The sequence below is a fragment of the Pan paniscus genome, chromosome 13, assembly GCF_029289425.2.
Source record: "Pan paniscus chromosome 13, NHGRI_mPanPan1-v2.0_pri, whole genome shotgun sequence".
NCBI classification, from domain to species: domain Eukaryota; kingdom Metazoa; phylum Chordata; class Mammalia; order Primates; family Hominidae; genus Pan; species Pan paniscus.
In genome coordinates this window covers 34553733-34573086 of record NC_073262.2, presented here as the reverse complement: position 1 = coordinate 34573086, position 19354 = coordinate 34553733, and the positions used below count along the sequence as shown (strand labels likewise).

Here is a 19354-nt window from a genome sequence, read left to right as displayed (position 1 = left end):
TTTGTACTGAGCTTCAAAGGAATGAAATAATCTCTACCATTCACATTCACATCTTGACCAGGATTCTGAATAGTATTAACCATATAAAAGGGAGTCTGATATTGAATGGATGTTCACTGGAAGATGAAAGGCAGAAACCCCTGTTGGATCTTCATATTATGATCACACAATTTATTTAAGGAGAGTTACCAAAATCAATCAGGTAAACACAAAAAAAATGGAAAAACACAGGAAAAGTACACTGACATTCTGAGAGTGGAAATGAAGATTGACATGGGAAAGCAGAACAGGAGAGCTAAGCTACTTGCCTTAAAAAATCATGAAGCAAAACAAACAAGCATACCAGATTGGAGAGAAGAAAATATAAAAATTTCACTTGCCCCATTGGCTAGCTCACTAGACAGGCACACCCGTGAAATAGAGACACTAATTAAATGTGTCCCATTTGAGAGAGTGCAGAAGCATGCAGCTTCCCTGACAACAAAAGGGCATTTCTCATCTTGTTGCACAGAGTGGAAGACACATTTTGACTGCTTTCTTCAGAAAGACGATTTCTTTTCTAACAAGCTCTCTAAATACACAGCCAGTTTTGAGACCTGAGGCATCCTTCTTTGTAGGAATGCATTAGTCAAAGGAATGAAACCCTTACATCTTACAAAAAAGGTGACAGCTTGATTGTAACAAAATTAGAGGTTACTAGTTTAAATTACTAATCCTTTATAGGTGTAGATTGTAAGGTATCTGTCACAATTCCAGCTTCAATAAACTGCAGATATAAGTCACTGAAGACATTTGTTTTAAAACAGGAAAAAGGAAAAACAGGTGACAGGGGAGTTCAAGCATTTGAGCCATGAAAATACTGCTGTCTGTTTTAACAAATTTCTTACAGTTAGCAATATACTTTAAGAAAATTTAGTTTACACAGGATAAATTGAGGTGATATCACATATTTATTTGTGATTTTTTTCATCTTGGTGTACATCTAAGAATAGAAAATTTTAGTTGTTTTATTAAAGTTAGTTATCTCCCAATGGAATTGTATTAAAACAAAGATGTAGAACCACTGTCAAGAAATTGTGTGCGTGTGTGTCTCTGTAGGATATTTTACTAAATGAAAAGACTATTTACATTTTGCTCCTCAAAATATGAATCAGATTCACTTCCAATGAGTGGATGTAAAATAATGACTACACAAATTCTAAATATTACTAAATTCTATTGACTTAGTAATGTTATTAAAATATCCAAATATTTCATATATCAATCAAGGAGCTCATACAGCAGTGGAGAAATCCTAAGTGAACTAAGAAAAAGTTATATTTAGAGCTAGAATGTGTACGCGATTAAAAAAACTATTGCAGAGATGAAAACTTTGGCTTCTATTTATGATTTATACTGAACAATAGATTATTTCAATCTGAGTAATTTTAAGGCTGCAATGATCTACATTAGGACCATGTCAACTTGGAATAAACTTCTGTTAGACGAAAAAGAAACTTCAGACGTAATTCTCAGTTGTTGAAAAAGATCAAATTTGTCTTTGAATTAAAGACTCAATAATATATGTGATTTTGTTACTCTTTTTTTTTAAAGCCTCTTCAGTGTTCTTTAACCTTTTATTCCCGATTCACCTCGGTCCTCCATAAAAAGAAAGACTGGCTCTCTAAACCTTTATTCACACTATCAGAAAAACAAAGATATCACAGATGATTATAAAACACACTGAATTTGGAATCAGAAGAACTGATTTAAATCCTAGTCCTAGTTTCTCCCTATATTATAAGGTGTATAAAATAAAGACTTTGGATTAGACGGTCTTTGAACATGTCTAGCTCCTAAACAGTAAATTATATAACAGTTTGAAATATTATCCATTCTGGGTAAGTGTGCATTTCATATAGCCTTAAATACATATCTATGGTAATTGCTCATTTTTAGGCGTTAGTGAGTGAATAATTTGTTGGTGCTTGGGGTGCTAATTCTGATATTATTCTCCTTCCTTATTTCCAGGTCATTCACATATGTGAAATAAGGAAATAAGGAAGTAGGATACCTCTGACAATTGCAATTTAAACATGCATAACATTCGAGAAATAATTCAGGGTTACCTGAGAGTAAACCTGTCAAAACGATTGGTTGAGGAGTAAATTTAAGTTAAAATTTAAAAAAAAAAATAAGTAGATTCTAACTTTTAAAATTAACATGTCACATTCCATATCCAAAGTTTTGTTTTTTTTCTTGAAAATTAAGGCTACACAGTTTGGTATATCGAAACCAGGCTAACATTCCAGAATAGAAGAGCCAACTACCTGCTGCACCCTCATTTAATTACATGTGTTCAGTTTGTGTCTATCACCTGTGTTCCCAATGTTTATGCCTAACCTATTTCAATCAATCATCTTACCTACATAACTTCTTTATATAATCATTTTGCAACCAAAAGGAATTGAATTTAATAAAGAAATTATGTATCTATCAGAAAGAGGATGAAGACAGTAACAAACACATAGAAAAGTTAGAGAAGCAAATGACAGTGTGTTTCCAGAATCATTAGGTAAGTTCCTTGTGGATCAACAGGAATTTTAGTCTTTGTAGCAGATGTGCATGTGTATACAAATGATCTATATGATATACACAAAATAAATTGTGTTCTTATATCTCAGTGTCTCTCATACATCAAATTCATTCAGATTATGAATACATGTGTGTGCACACACGTGCTAGGTAAATATAGGAAATGCTGAGTTTCGTATATCATTTTCTTGCCAGCTTCATTATAATTTTCTAGCATTTTATTACTCCTTAAACTGACAATAAAATTTCCAAGTCTAAACAGAACCTAGAATAATAAAGGGGTCACCTTGTAGGCTACTTCCTAGGCATAAAATTAACATTCTTCAGTCTTTCTTTAAGCATGTCCCTTCAGATGACAACGGAGCCTTTGGAAGACCTAAAAACACATTATGTGGGATGAGATCTCTGATGCTTCAACAAGATCAAGACCATTCTCCAGGTGATAATAAGCATAATAATAATATAAGTAGTGTCTTTTTAATAAAAGAGCTTTGGTTAATTGGGAAAATTAAGGAAGACAGAAAAAAACAGTATGTAAATGACTTTGAAGGGAAGATAAAAAGTTGCATTCTTGGTAGCGAAATATGGCCTATGTATGGCTGGAACAAAACGTTGTGTCTGGGGATATATATGTGCTTATTTATAGCTATGTAAGAAAATGGGAGAGGTGTGATGGAAGATGAGGCTGAAAATGACTAAGAGGCTTGTAAACCAATGGTTTTTTAAAGGATATCCAGCAGAATAATTTACTTAGGGACATACGATGATAAGATCAATGTTTTAAGAATATTTTGGCTATGGTGTGGAGAATGGCTTGGGTCTGGAGGTCAAAAGTGGATAGACAAAACCAGAGGAGACTAACTTAATGAACTCCAGGGAAAAGAGTGGGAAAGTTAAATCGAGGTTTTTCTAAGACAAAGGTGGACAAAATATGGAATCTAAAAAACCACGACGAGATCCCATCTCTCACAAGTTAGAATGGCTATTATTAAAACATCAAAAAAATAGCAGATGCTGGTGAGGCTATGTAAGTATTATGTAACTATTTATTTGTGAATTCATTTTGCCACATACAATTTATAATTATTCTTTCAACTTTCATAGTACATACAACAACTTCATTCTTTAAGGTTTGGGAGAAAGATACATACTCACATTTCCTGTTAGGCAATATATAACTAGCAAAAAAAAAAAAAAACTTTGAAATTAAACTTTCATGGAAAACCATATATTTCTTACTATGGTTATAAAAATATTTACTATTCAGTGAAGGCCAATTATGCGTGACATACTATAACCCTTCAGACACAAGAATGATTCATTATTAGGATCTCTGTCATAGGGATTTCATAATAGATGTGACTTCTCACAAATTAATCTAGAAATGCAATGCAACATCAATCTAATTCTAATGTGTTTATTCTTCTAATAATATTCCAAAACAATTTTAGAAATAAAAAATGCAAGATTTTCAAATAATTTTTAAATGAATGACTGTGGAGTTCATATATAGAGATATGCTATAATGCTACAGTACATTTTTAAAATATGTTAATGGTGCACAGATCCACAAAGAGATCCAAAGAATAGGATGGGGACTCCATACTCACGCATATGTTTTGAGAGTTTAGTGCCACAGAACAATAGAAATGCCTACTCAATCACCAGAGAAATGAAAGACTAATATTTAGGGTGGAAGTTAAATCTCTACATCAAACCATATACACATAAATGCATTCAGATACATCAGAAACATAAATATTTAAAAGTAAAAGTATTAAAAGAAAGAATAGAAAGTGTGTGCATGTGCTGGATAAAAGACTTTCCTAAATATGATGTGATGTCCAGAAACACTGAAGGAAAAGACAATCAGATCTGACTACATAAGAAGTAAATCTTCTATATAGCAAAAGCCATCAGAAACAAAGCAAATTCATTTGAAGGAAATTTTGTGTGTGTGTGGGGTGTATATCTTACAAAAGCTCAGTATTTACAGTATATAAATAGTGCATAATAAGATCTTATGGAAAATGAAACATTTTAAGGAAAAAAATAAGCATAGATCAAAATAAGACCCTTGGAAGAAGCAGAATTTTGAATGTTTAATAAAACATAGGAAAATATGTTCAAACTTCACAGTATAGAAAATACACATCAAAAACAATTGGCAAAAGTTCATTAGTATTTTGATGCCGGTTTTGGCAATAGCATTAGGAAAAATTCAAATTCATATATTGCTGATCATTTTTTAAAAGTAGTCTTTATGAAGGCAATCTGAAAGTACTTATTCAAAATTAAGTGCGAATACTCTTTAATCTCGCATTTTCACTTCATAAAATGCCTGGACTATTTAATACAGGCTTTGTTACCCTTATACTTGAAGATGACCGCTAAGACATTATTTGCAATAACAAGACAAAAGTCAAACGAATTATGTATCTCAAAATATAAATATTGAAATGAAGGATGTTATATACATACTATGAGTGCAATCATTAAAAAATGGCATAGGTAAAATTAGCTGACACGGTAAGGTCTCAAAACTTGTTTAGTGAACAAAGTAAACAGCAGAAATGACTTTTTATGGTAAAAAGTCATATTGAAAAAACCCTAGTGACATACAAGTATGTAAGTTCATAAATAGGTAAATAGCTAATCAAATGATGGTATATCCACGTAACAGCCAAAGAAAGAATGCCTTATTGATATATGCAACAATATGGGTGAATCTCACAATCATTGTGCTGGGTGAAAGGGGACAGAGAAAAAAGGGTACTTACTATATACATAAAATTCTAGAAAGAGCAAACTAATCTACAATGAAGAAAACACATCAGTAGTTGCCTGGTGATGGGAGAGAAGTGGGCAGGGTCTGGGGGAATAGATGACTGAGGGAATTAGATGACCATATGGAAAGAGTTGGAGGTCATAGACATGTTCATTAGTTTGATTGCAATGATGGTCAGAACTTGTGAAATTGTATATGCTGTGTATATTTGAATATGTAGAGTTTATTTTATGACAATTATAGCTTAAGCTTCTAAAAATGCTCTAGATGTACCAGCATGTAAATTTATACAAAAATATTTGCATGGTACAGAACAAATTGATTGTCTATTAAGGGAACTGTGGACTTTGAGGAAACAGTATAAGGAATCGTTTTCACTTTTTGGCATTCTGACTGCTGGGTTGTGAGTGAAAAGTGCAGCAAGGAGAGAAGTTAGGAGGCTACCGAACCAATTCAAAAGAAAGATGCCTGGCTCAAACCTAGGTGCCTTCAGCAAAGCTAATATAAAGTAGCCAACTCTTGGACATACCTTGAAGGTGTATTCAACAAGACTGCCTGATTTATGAGTTATGACAGAAGGAAAGGAATCAGCAACAACTAATGATTCAGCAAAGCTAATATAAAGTAGCCAACTCTTGGACATACCTTGAAGGTGTATTCAACAAGACTGCCTGATTTATGAGTTATGACAGAAGGAAAGGAATCAGCAACAACTAATGACTCCAAGATGCTTATTTTAAACATGTGAAAAATAGAGTTGTCGTTAAATGAGATTACAAAGGTGGATTTGGGGGATACAATGTGAAGTTTATTTTGGGGCATGCTAGTTTCAAGGTTTTGTTTTAGATACAAAAGAAAAACAAAGTAAGCAGTTGGACAGGGGATGATATCAATTATGTTAGCATGTCGATATATGTTAAACCATGAAACTATGTGAGCTCAACAAGGAAGTAAGGGAAGAGAGTAGAGGACTAAGGGCTGAGCCTGGGGTATTTCATTATTAAGAGGGGTGAAGAAAAGGAGCAAGCAAAAGAGACTCAGTAGGTGAGGGGAAAAAAAGAAATGTTAAAACACCAATAAAATAATAACTACATTGGTGATTCACCTTAGAATCATTTTGTTTTACAGGCTTATTATTACATAATATGACATGATAACTATCTACTGAAAGCTTGGCTGGAGACGCTGACATTGTGGTGAAGGGTTTCTCAATTTCACTGCTGCCAACATTTTGCTCAGGATACTTTGTAGTGTGTTATCCTATCCATTGTAGTGTGTTAAGCAGCATTTCTGGCCCTACCCACTTGATACCAGAAGTACTCTCCCGATTGTAACAATCAAAAATATCTCCAGACATTTCTAAATGAGTAGGAAATCATACCTACTTGTGCTCTCTGATGTCTGCCTCCTCCATATTCCCTAAATTTCTTAAGGTCCTTAATGAATCTCTGCCATGAAATTTGTTGAACACTTCTTTGTCCTCATTCACTTGATTTCTTAGAAGTACACTAAAATTATGACCCTGATCTCTTCCTCAAAATACTCTCCTCTCTCAGTTTTTGTACCTCTATATCTTCTTATTTATTTTCTCTTAATGCACTGGCTACTCCTTGTCAGCATTTTAATTTTGCTTGAGAGCTTGAGTCCAGTCCTTCTTTTCCTCCTTTCTATTCTTACTGGTAATCTAATCTGGCTTCATAGTTTTATGTATGTCCTCTATTCTGCTATTCTTTAATGTGTACCTCTAGCCCAGAATATGTTTGTGTATGTATGTATATATGTGTGTGTGTGTATATATATATATATAAAAAATTCATGTCCTCTCATAACTTATATATGTGTATATATACATATATACATATATATACATATATACATATACATATATATACATGTATACACATATATACACACACACATATATATATATATATATAAAATAGCATTACTTCTTTCTCATCTCAGCTCAAATCTCCTCTCTTCAAATTGGCCTTTACTCATCTTATCTTGGGACTTGCATTATCTGAATTTTTCTTTCTTAGATTATTTAATTCCTTTAATACATTTTAAACAAACAATTGGAATTTTCTGTATTGATTTCTTTATGAGTTTATTTAACTTTCTCTTTCTTCCCTAGAAAATAAGTGCTATGAAAGCAAGATTCCAGTTCTGTTATTATTATTATTCTATTCTAAAAACTCAGCACCAAAAGTAACAAGTAGGCTTTAAATAAGCCTTTGGGTACGAATGAATACATTTTGGCTGGTTCCCCCTAAAATGCTACACTTTTTGATTAATAATTTCCTCAGCATAATTTATTGTAGACTCATATAATAATTATCATTGGTATATTTTTAATGAGTAAATAATGCGTAATTAAGGAACTAAAAATCCATTATAGCAAAGTGTCAAATTTATACCTCTCTGACTTGTTTAGTAAAATTTTGACTAGATCGTAACTGTTAACATTATCACTTACCTGAGTCAATATTATTACTGAGTACCTGTTTTGTGCAATTAACAACAATAAAACCACAAATGGTAATGATGTAATGATCTGATAGCTTTAGATTTTTTCCACAATCATAATAAATGATTGTAGTTGTTGACTGGTTTGAATGAACTCAGATGACTGTCAATTTTTACCAGTACCCAAATGTTCTGAAATAAGACTTTTAAGTGTTTGCCAAGACTTTGAAGTGTTTTTGCACACACACACATGCTTGTGAGTGCATATGCACACCTATGCACTTTGTGTGTGCATGTGTGTGTGTGTTTGTGATACAGACTCATATATTGGGTATGAGGTTTATAAATAGAACTTCAATTAAAAATTCAGACCTATTAAGAGTAACTTAAATAGATATTTTGCTAAAAGCTTTTTGGGAAAACAAAATGGCCTAATCAACTTTTTAAGAAAAAGATATGATTATTAATCAGTAAAAATCATGTTTATCCTGAACATTCTATTTACAAAAATGAGAATATACCAAAAATTATAGCTCATATTTACTTTTCAAAGTCAAGTAGATCAGATAAATCTGAGCATTTGTTTTGCTTAGGAATATTTAGGTTTTAGTGGTAAAAATTTAATCTGTACTTTTAAAGTTATTTGCATTTTTCCAAACATTAACCTACTTTATAGTGCTTCCCCTCATATACATTTTTGTATAGCATTTCATACTAAAAATGATAAATTGCCCAAGAGCATGTACAATTGTTGCATAATGCTGTTATATTCTGTTCTGGGTACTACAATTAAAATTCAGAAGTCTCATTTTGCCTTATGTACAGATTAAATCATGTCACTCTTTTAAGTTTTAAATTATTTCTTAAACGGAAAAAAAAATCCATTCCTCTTGTATAGCCCAGAGGGTTAGAAAATTATAAAAGTATTTCTAACTATAAACAACTTGATCTGCATTTGAAATTTAAATTTATAATAATTATTAGTATTCTAACCATTTTCATAGATCACAGAAGAGTATTCCCTTCACAATTTCCAAAAAAAAAAAAAAAAGAAACGGGATCACATGGAAAATAACCATTTTTTAAGAATGTACTTCATTTAACATTTAGTTGTCTGAATAATATTCTTCTGGTTTTTGATGCAACAGATTTTCTACTCTTTATGGAAATTGAACTATTCCAATATTTTTAGTATCTGCAAGTATGCTTTAAAAACATCCTGCTACCACATGGCTAACTTCTTCCATTTGGTTCACTGATAATGGAGTTACAACTAATGTATTCATAGCTTGATTTGTGTATTTTTCTCTCCCTTGTCTATTGATTCAGAGATAGATAGAAATCAATGTGCCATAATCAGCCTGGGGAAAAATCTTGAGTTTTATTTTTCAAGGGGTGGGAAAGTCTCCGTCAGTATTATTTAATATTTGTGTCAAAACTTAGAAGATGAATTAGATTGCATGCTCATTAAACTAAGGGATGACTAGCCTGTTACTGTTAGAAGAACACGTGTTTACATGGCACAAGTGTTTGTTTACATGGTAGAGTAATTCATAAGATAGAAAATCAATTATTAATACATAAGACAGATTTCAGAGGAATAAACACAAATTGTCCAGATAATAATTAGATAGATATATGACATGTCATACATCTTTTGGAAATCAAATATATTTAAAATATATTATCTCAAAGGGGCCGTAGAAATTGTGTACTTCAATATTACAGTTGTTTTCAGATGAATAAGCTGAGACCCAGAGATGTGATATGCCTTTCAAGTTAATTGTTCTACAATTCACATTACTCATTAAGGTGGTAATAATAGATTTAGTCTGTCTTTATAATATTGCAATATCAGGAATACAAAAAGATTTAGGAAGCAAAGTTAAATAGTTGCTTTTAACAATTTATCAGTGTAGCTCTAAAGTATTTTTTAAAATAATGTATTGGCTAGTACTGTTATGAAATTTGGCTTATAGTGCTAAAACTCATGGCTCAGAGGTTCCAAACTTATAATTATGTCATTTAGTTAGTTATGATGGACTCCTTAGTAGAAAATGCACTCCTACTGTTATGCATTTTTCTTCTTTGTGAGTGCTATTTTTCTTCTTTGCAAATGCTATTAGTCATGGGAGATTTAAATACAGAGGTGAAAACAAAAGCGAAACACAGGAAGTCTGGATGATATAACACAAGTTGTTACTATCATTAAAAGTAAAGTTTTATATCCTATTCAAATAAGTCTAATCAACAGCTTTGCCATTGGATATGAAAGATTCTATAACACATTAATAAAGTTAAAGATAAAATATGTAAAAATATACACATATAAATATTCAAGTAAAATACATAAATATATTTGCATGTATAAGAATGAAAACTTAGTTACCAAACATTGAGTGAATTTGGCTTCTAATCTACAATAAATTTTGTGAATTCTGTTCACTAGAACAGTGGTCCCCAACCTTTCTGGCACCAGGGACCAGTTTCATGGAAGACAATTTACCTATGAATAGAGTGTGTGGGGGATTAGATTCTCATAAGGAGCTCAGCAATCTAGATTCCTCGCATCCACATTTCACAGATTCCTCACATGCACAGTTCACAATAGGGTTTGCGCTCCTATGAAAATCTAATGCCACCACTGCTCTGACAGGGTGCAGAGCTCAGCTCCCTCACTAGCTGTTAACCTCCTGCTGTGCAGCCAGGTTCCTAATGGCCACAGACTGATACCGGTCTGTGGCCTGGGGGTTGGAGACCCCTGAACTAGAACCCTGAACTAAAGGACAATCAGTTTCCCCAAAGCACAAAACTAAATAAAGATCAAAGACTTTTCTCTGAAAAATTATGTCAAAATTGAAGATGTGTCTATGTTTATCAATTGTAAAATGCAGATATGTAAATTGCAAATAATTTTTAATATGCTAATATGAAGCAAAGAACATTTTGCCAATTATCATTATTAATGTCATTACCATCATCAACAGAATCATCCTACTGTTAATAGCATCCATCTAAATAATACTTCCTATGTACCTAGAAAGTTAAACATTAGTATATAAAATACATAGAATTAATGTATATTATTTATTAGTTGTATGCAATTATATACAATTAATTTTAGTATATAGTTAATATACTAATATGTTAATTGAATCATCACTAGAACCTCTTGAAATAAAGTACCAAGAAGCTAGGAGGCCAGTAAGCAACAGGAATAAGATTCAAACTCAGCCAGTGTAACTCCACAGTATATACTCCATTCATTAGCAACAGATGCCATGTTACCAAAGAAGCAATGTTTTCAACAAGCAGATTTCTGTTTTAGAGCTAACGAAAGTTAATGTTAGCTATTGTGTTTGAGGGAATAGGAATTGAACAGTTCTGGTATACATGGATTTTTACTCAAAGGTTTCATCTAAGTTAATCTAAATCCGAATTTGAAAGCTAAAATAGCTTCTTTTAAAACCAGCATATTGCCATCTACTGCTGATAAAATTAAAGTATATTCCAGATTTGCATCAAATGGATTTATGTAGTTCAAGTGTCTATGGTAGATGCTAGTAGAAAAAGTAGTGAGAACTTCTAGATCAGAACCTCTAATTTTTGTTAAACACAAAGCTTCAATTACATCCTGCTGGGACACCACTTGACTTTTTGGTTGTACAGGAACGGGCCAGGCCCTATAAAAACACATATTTATCTGTCATTTTCCTTCCAGGTTACTTAAAAATATAAAACACACAATAACTTGACATGCCCTAAAACAAAAAGGGATAATCTAATCTACAACCATAAATTGAAACATGTTCCAGTTTATTTTTCTCAAAAACAATAACCATGATAATCAACATGCCCAGCATACACAAGTGCACAATATTTCTGTTTTGGATGTTTCCTGAAATATAGTTATCAGGAGTCAGAAGAAATGATTACACTATTGAGTTGATGTCCTGCCCTACAGTAGAAGTATATTTATGATAATGTAAGAAGAGAAATAGTTATCCCTGCATTACGCTACTTTCTAATGTAAAAATAAAGTGATGTTTCCCAATCTCATCTCATGATAAAAAAGCTTATGTTCATAATAATTGTAAAGCACTATGAAATAGATGTTCTGGAGATGTTATATATCATTCATTAGCATTCTTATATAATAGTCAAATACATTAAAGCAAAAACATAAAAGCATGCAACTAAAATAAATCATGTACAGCTATAAGAATGAGTAGAGAAATGCATTATTTCTATTTAAGGAGAATATTGGGAGAATAACAATATATTACTTATTATAATTAGATATTATATTAGATAAATTTTGTTTAAAAAGCAGGTGGGGAAAAGGTATGGACTTTCAAATATACAATGGTATTTACTTACAATCAAGCCACTGTTTGCTTGCCTTTTTTCTCTGTCATGGATCCTTTTGTAGAAAATTCCGCCTGGATTAAACTGAGTACTCCAAATAATCATATCTCTTTGATAATATACATCCATCCCTGTTATTCTTGAATTATGTTCAATATGAGAAATTTGTTGATGATCGCCACTGTAGTTGAATGGATATATAAAACCCAGGATATCAGTGTCATTAGCAATGTAGAGAACTTGATCTTCAGAGCCTGGAGATTATTATAATAAAATACAAAAATAAAGTAAATTTCAACTAATGTTAAAAGCAATAATTGTACTTTTAAATTATCTTGAATTATTATTCTTAATACAGTTTTTCCTCAAAAACCAACCAGTTTTATATTGTCTTTTAGTCTTTATGACTTATTATTTCTGATACTCACTTATCTAAACATTTACAATAATTATTGATAGAGGTTTTTCTACTGCCAATCTTCCCTTATGGCTAGAAATTATGTACATATAAATGTCCTTTTATGAAGAGAGATTATTATTTGATAAGTCACAATACACTAGGTTATAATGCATCAATTGTCAATATCCAAGTACTATGTTGTATACTCATTAAGCTTCAAAAGTTTCTGATTACTTAATTTATGCACCTGAGTGATCATTACTTTAGGCTAAGAAATAAAAATTAAAACATGAAGAATCTTCCTCTTACTGTATTTATACATCTTAAATGCTTATTAACTTTTAACATAAAAAGATATCAGTATTTATTCCATTAAAGTTCTATAATCTCTAAATTATCTAGAATCCTGCTAAGTGTAACATTCTATTCTAAAGTTTTGACACCTACAATAGAATACTAATGTCATTTTCATACTAACAAGTAAAACCCTAAAGCAAATGCCAAAAATATCAATTAAAATATTAATGAAGCCCTAAAGAGATGTTCGATTGCATACATAGTTTCTGCAAATAAATAATAATAATAATACCCCATGAGGTGCCTTTCAGCTCTGTAATGTTGATAGCTGTCACTTAGCAAATGCTTATTATGTGTCAGACGCTATGTTAAGCCTTTCACAGTTTATCTCCACTTCTTATAACTATGGAAACTGAACTGAGGCTCTGACACTTTAGTGAATTCCTTGAGGCCACACAGTCTAAAAGGTGCTGTGCTGGGATTCAAATCCAAGCATATCAAATGCTATAGCCCACAGTTGATCCATTACATCATCCTGTTTTCTTCTTGTAATAACAATCTTAATAATGTCCAGTCATACTTTGTAGCCAACAATATTGAAGTTATAGTATTATTTAGCATAAACACATGAATATTAAAATCTATACCTACAATTGCCCAGAACCCTAGTTTATCATTTAATCTTTTTGTTTTTGTTTTTGTTTGTTTTTCTTTTTTTGAGATGGAGTCTTGCTCTGTCACCCAGGCTGGAGTTCAGTGGCGCAATCCTGGCTCACTGCAACCTCTGCCCCTGGGTTGAAGCGATTCTCCTGCATCAGCCTCCCAAGTAGCTGGGACTACAGGTGTGTACCACCACGCCTGGCTAATTTTTGTAGTTTTAGTAGAGACGGGGTTTCACCATGTTGGTCAGGTTGTTCTTGAACTCCTGATCTCGTGATCCACTCGCCTTGGCCTCCCAAGGTGCTGGGATTACAGGCATGAGCCACTGCACCAGGCCTATCATTTAATCTTTTTAAAAAATAATATTGGTAAGTGGAGGACTTCTAAATTTGAAAGCAAGATCTTGTTTTAAAACCTTTAAAATCCTTACTCAAAATTCCTTTCTCCTTATAATGCTAATGTTTATTTTTATCCCCGGGGTATAATTTTTCTCATATTCCCTTAGAGCAGACCATCAAGAGAGATACTTCACATTCTATCACACTGGCTTTTAAAATTTTACCTCTTTTGAAAAATTGTTTTGAACACAATGACACAATGTGATTTTAACAGTAACCATGTATTTCATAGTCATTTCCATAAACCATCTAAGGTTAAATTCATTAATATTAAGTAACCAACTGGTCAAATTAATCATCATTAAAAATATTTTATGAGAAATGAAGCTGTTGCTGAAATGAAATATAAAACAGTTTTCTCCATAAAATGTTTACAACAAAATTGTAATAGGATTTGCAATAGTGGTTATAATCTTACCTTCTGCTATGCAGGTGTTATTTCTTTCTTGAAAATTCTGGTCACACACACATTTATATGATCCTTCCACATTTATACACTGATGGGAACATGTGCCAAACACCAAACATTCATTAAGGTCTAGAAAAGAAGAGCTCAAAATAGCATCATCATACCTTCAATTCACACTCCTATTCTTACCACGTTTCAAAAAAGCCAAAATTATTTTTAACTTATTACTAGCTTTATTGTCCTTTCACATCTTTAATCTGTGACTTGCTGTGTCATATTTGTGAAGGTATAATCATTTTTCACAATATTTGTACTAGAAGATTCATCAATTGTCATTGCTTTTATTAATCCACTTAAAATATTAAAGCATCAATTTCAAACTTCCCTGGGGCTTTCTTTTTTCTTTTTTAAAATTTTTACTTATTTATTTTTTTACCTTTTAAGTTCAAGGATACAAGTGCAGGTTTGCTACCTAGATAAACTTGTGCCGTGGGGGTTTGTTGTATAGATTTCCATTCACGCAAATAGACCCGTCTTGAGGTTTTCTTTTAAGCTGTTTCTGATGACCTACCTCCATGCCTTCGAAGGTATCATGGGCTATTCTTTCATCCCATAATGCCCTTGCCCACTTTTCCATACAGAATTTCTACTCATCTTTCAAGATCCACCTGAAATAAAGCCTTCCTTGGTCTCCAACCATATATGGGAGTGATGATTCATCCTTAGTTTCTCCAGTCTTTGCTCTCCTGGTGTTTCTCTCTTACACTGTTGCTTATATTTCAGGAATGTGGTTACATATTCATATTCCCTTGAGGACAAAAATTATGATACATTCCTTTTTTATTGCCAGATTTTGCACAGTGACTGGCAGAGAACAAAGATTTGGGTGCATCTCTAACACACTTCTGGACTCATATATATGAAGTGACTACGTAACAAGAAGGGCCGTATTGAGGTTATGTGATGTGAATTAAGCAACCAAAATCTGCATGCCTATATATGAATAAATACCTCTAAATCACTAGCATAAATAAATAAATCACAGGCAGTGTTCATGTGATTTAATCAGAGTCATGTAGCTTGGCACATGACTCTAATTTTAAGGGTTTATGAAGAGCCAGGATTGAGGCCAGGTGATTCTAGGGAATTATCTAATTTTCCTCTCTTTTCCTCCTCTACTTTTGTGTTTAGCCGGCATATTTCCCCTGCCTCATTTTATCACTTATAATCTCCTAATTACCTAATAAATCTGTGAGATAAATCCTTCCCTTAAATTAGAGAACTTAAGAATCAACACAGTAAGAATAACTATCTTTTGCGTAGCACACAAACAATGTTCTAAGGGCTCAGAGGTAGAGACACCTGTAAATCACAACATCAAGGCTTAAACTCAGGTTTTCTGATTTTGTTGACTTTACTGTGATACTTTGCCTAAGAACACATAAGCATTTTCATGACCACACACTGCTATTTGATTGAAATGTAAAGAGATGCAGAAAAGTGTATTTCGTTGTTTTTAATAAATATTTTACAGGAATGAAGTAGAATGCATCTTGTCAGTACTTAACCATCACGATTACAAGAAATATTTCTGATTTGTTCAGCCCCTGTAACTTTGAACAGGCAGTTATTTGTCACTATGGTTTCCCTTTGGTACAGAATCCAAATAAGCAATATTCTGCATGATTTCATACAACCTCAACTTCCTCACTTGTCATTATACTGGCCTGAACCATCATTTTCGCCTCATCTCTAGAAAGCCTGGATCATGAGCTTTTGAAGTGGATGGAGGAATTCCACACATGCCTAGTACCCAAAACAGTACCTGGCACTCAGCAACTGTTAATCCCCTTCTAATTTTCTTCCACCATTCCTCTTTACTTTTTTCCCTTTAGATATTCTAATTGAAGTGTTTGAGCTTTAACATCAAATAGCAATTTCTTATGCATTTTTTCAGATACATAAGTGAAGGGCACAAAGAAATTTAAATTTTTGGATTACAGAATCCAAGTTATGTCTTACCCTTCTTTGACACTGAAATAGAGCTATTTTCCTTAAAATCAAAACTTTATTTATTAAAAATAGATGAACATTTTATTAGAGTTCAGAAGTTACTCGTTTGTCCTACAAAATAATACAAAAAAGTGGATTCATAGCAATTTAAAATAAAGAATGTAGTGTGCAGGTTATATTTGCTGTGGAATGTAATTAAAAATTAAGAAAACTTTAATAATATAATTTCTAAATTTAGTACATATATACAGAAAAAACCCACTGACAAATATTAGAAAATAAATGTTATTGAAATTAAAATATTGAAAGAATTGTGTGTGTGTGTTTATATGTAATTGATTGATAGAAAGAGCCTGGGAAAAATAAATACCATAGTTTGAAAGATAATTCATTTTTTTAACTAAAACACAGAAAACCTAGGTTGTCAGCTTTCAGTCTCATGGTAATGGAAAAATCAAATGTCACGAATAATCCAAATACACATTTAACTCAAAATGTAGATAAACATGATGTGACTACACTTTTTCCCCTTTTGGGTGAGTAGAATCAATTCATTTAAATAATTCCATTTTGATTAACATGAAGTAAAATCATTTTTCTTAACCTCAAAATATCACAAAGAGGACATAACAAAAGCAAGCTGGTAGGTAAAAGCACTTAAAGACTTGAATTTAGCCTGGATAAGCCAGACTTAGTTATTTTAGGTTTGGCTGTACTTACATTAATATGAATATGAATACAAATAGCAGTTTTATTGGAGAAACTTGCAGAAAGTGCATATGGGTCTGTATTTCATGGTTCTATAGTTAGAACACTGATGTAATTATATTTACTTACTATAAGATTTTGGCTATCCTACATGCTCAATTTTTAAATGATCTCAAGTAAGTTGACAGATTTATGTAGATCCTGACTTTGAATTTTTAAAGACACATTATGATCTATTTAAAACATGGTTTTAGGACAAAAGCCCATGACCCTCTACATGTGATTTACCTATTTCGGTATTGCAAATTCCACACTCAAGAGAAATGGGTCATCATAAACATATTTTTTCATGAAGCAAGACTAATTCTCCAATAGTTCCTGAACCAGCAATTTCGTTATTTGCATTTCAAAACAGTATTGTAGCAATAGAATTGAAATTCCTGCAGCTCTGAATTTGCTATAGAAAAAGCTTTGTAGCCTCTGTTGTGGTTAGCTTAGCTCCACAAACAAACAAACTCTTGACCCCAGAGACTTTCATTCTCATAAGTGAAATGGTATCCCGTAGATACACACCATTTTGATGAAAGTCAATCCCCTGTGATCTCACAATTTAGAAGTCTTGGGAATCTTTATAACCCAAAGATTTATGAGCAAGCTGTTGAAGAAAAGTACTCTACCTTCACATTGTCTGTTTTTCATGTTTCTCTGAAATCCAGGCTTACAGCGACAGGAAACAGATGTTTTTATTTGATTACAATATGCATCGTCTCCACATGGATTCACATTATCTTCACAGGTATATTCAGTAGGAGCTGGGATTTAAAAATATGATCAAAACTAATATAATTCTAATTCCTGAAGTGGGGAGTTAACTTTTTAAAAATATTTGAAATGGTACTTATTATTCCACAGATAACTCTTTTTGAATGTATAAGGTTATAGTCTTCTCTCCATATAAGCCCCCATGTCTTATAAATGTATAGAAGTATAAAAACTAAACTCATTAACATTAAATACAGATTAGACCAAGCTGCTAACAGCTGATATTTAGAGCTGCTGTTAAGCTATAATGCTTTTTAAAAATAAGTCAGGAGTCAATGATTCTAATGACAGGCTATCTTTATTATAATACGATATATGAGTACTACATCCTCCTCTGAGAGCCAAAGCATTTCCTATAAGCTACCTAGAAATTTAGGCATTTATTGCTAACCTAAGCTTAGTATTTGTAAACTCAATCAAGGGTACTGCTAAGTTACTCAAGCAAGTTGTCTAAATCAGCAGTTTAAATTTCATTTTTTTATGCTGGACATACATATGAAGAGTAACTTTTGAGTGTGTAATGTGCTCATAATGGTTGGTCATAAGCTGCAACATTTTAGGACACACAAAAAGTTACTTGTAATTTCCAGGATAGCAGTTACAATTTTATTACTTTATCTCCCATTCAGGAAAACATTTTAGAAGTCCTTCTCTTTTAAATAAATGAGAGGGACATTATTATAGAGATATTATATTATCTCTAAGTTACTTAAATCAAATTTTTGAGAAATATGAGAACTTTAATTATTATCATTGTAACTATTATTTGTCCCCACTGACTTGAATATTTTACAATTAGTTAAAATAGGTCAGTGGAATGATACCATGGTTTAGACACTTGCAGCCATATCCTGGTGGGTATTGCTTCATCCCTAAATGCGGAAAGTTTTAGATGCATAAATTAAAAAAAAAAAGAAAAGATGTAAAAGTAGGAAATTGTGTGACTTTTGTAAGCAAACTGAATTTAGGATCATAAATTTAATTATTTTTCTTTAATATAAAAAATCAAATACCAAGCATTAGACACAAACTATTCACAATCAGCATGTAATAACTCAAGTATCATGGCACTGTACTAAAAAAAAAAAAATCACATCTTCTGTAAGAATGACTCAGCAATGGATTACATTTTTTTAAACATTGAAAAAATTAAGACCTTTACTATCATTCAACTAAATATCACCGTTTATAAAACTTAACACTAAATTTGTATAAGATAAATTACTAAATGATATAGATTACATTGCTGACATCAACTTCGATATTTGAATATTGATTTCTCAGCTTCTGCTTTAACAAGGGTACTCATTATAAAGTCAACCTTGTCCACTTCATACTTTCTGAAATTAAGTAATATTCTAATGTTGCTTTGGCAAAGGTTTTTGAAAAAGGGCATCAGTCAAGCATACTTTGAAGAGCAATATTTCCATCCAGAACATTTTAGTCAT

General features: G+C 32.1%; 1 protein-coding gene across 3 annotated transcripts in view; it reads right to left on the bottom strand.

Moving 5' to 3' along the window:
* Nucleotides 1-19354, bottom strand: part of LRP1B (LDL receptor related protein 1B) — a 1910203-nt gene that overhangs the window by 107597 nt on the left and 1783252 nt on the right. For all 3 annotated transcript variants that reach the window (XM_034954060.3, XM_034954061.3, XM_003822825.6), the window contains exons 75-77: nt 17762-17896; nt 14373-14492; nt 12212-12453 (exon numbers count right to left, since the gene is read on the bottom strand). In XM_034954060.3, coding sequence (XP_034809951.2) covers nt 12212-12453; nt 14373-14492; nt 17762-17896 — 497 coding nt within the window. The remainder of the gene's footprint in view (nt 1-12211; nt 12454-14372; nt 14493-17761; nt 17897-19354) is intronic.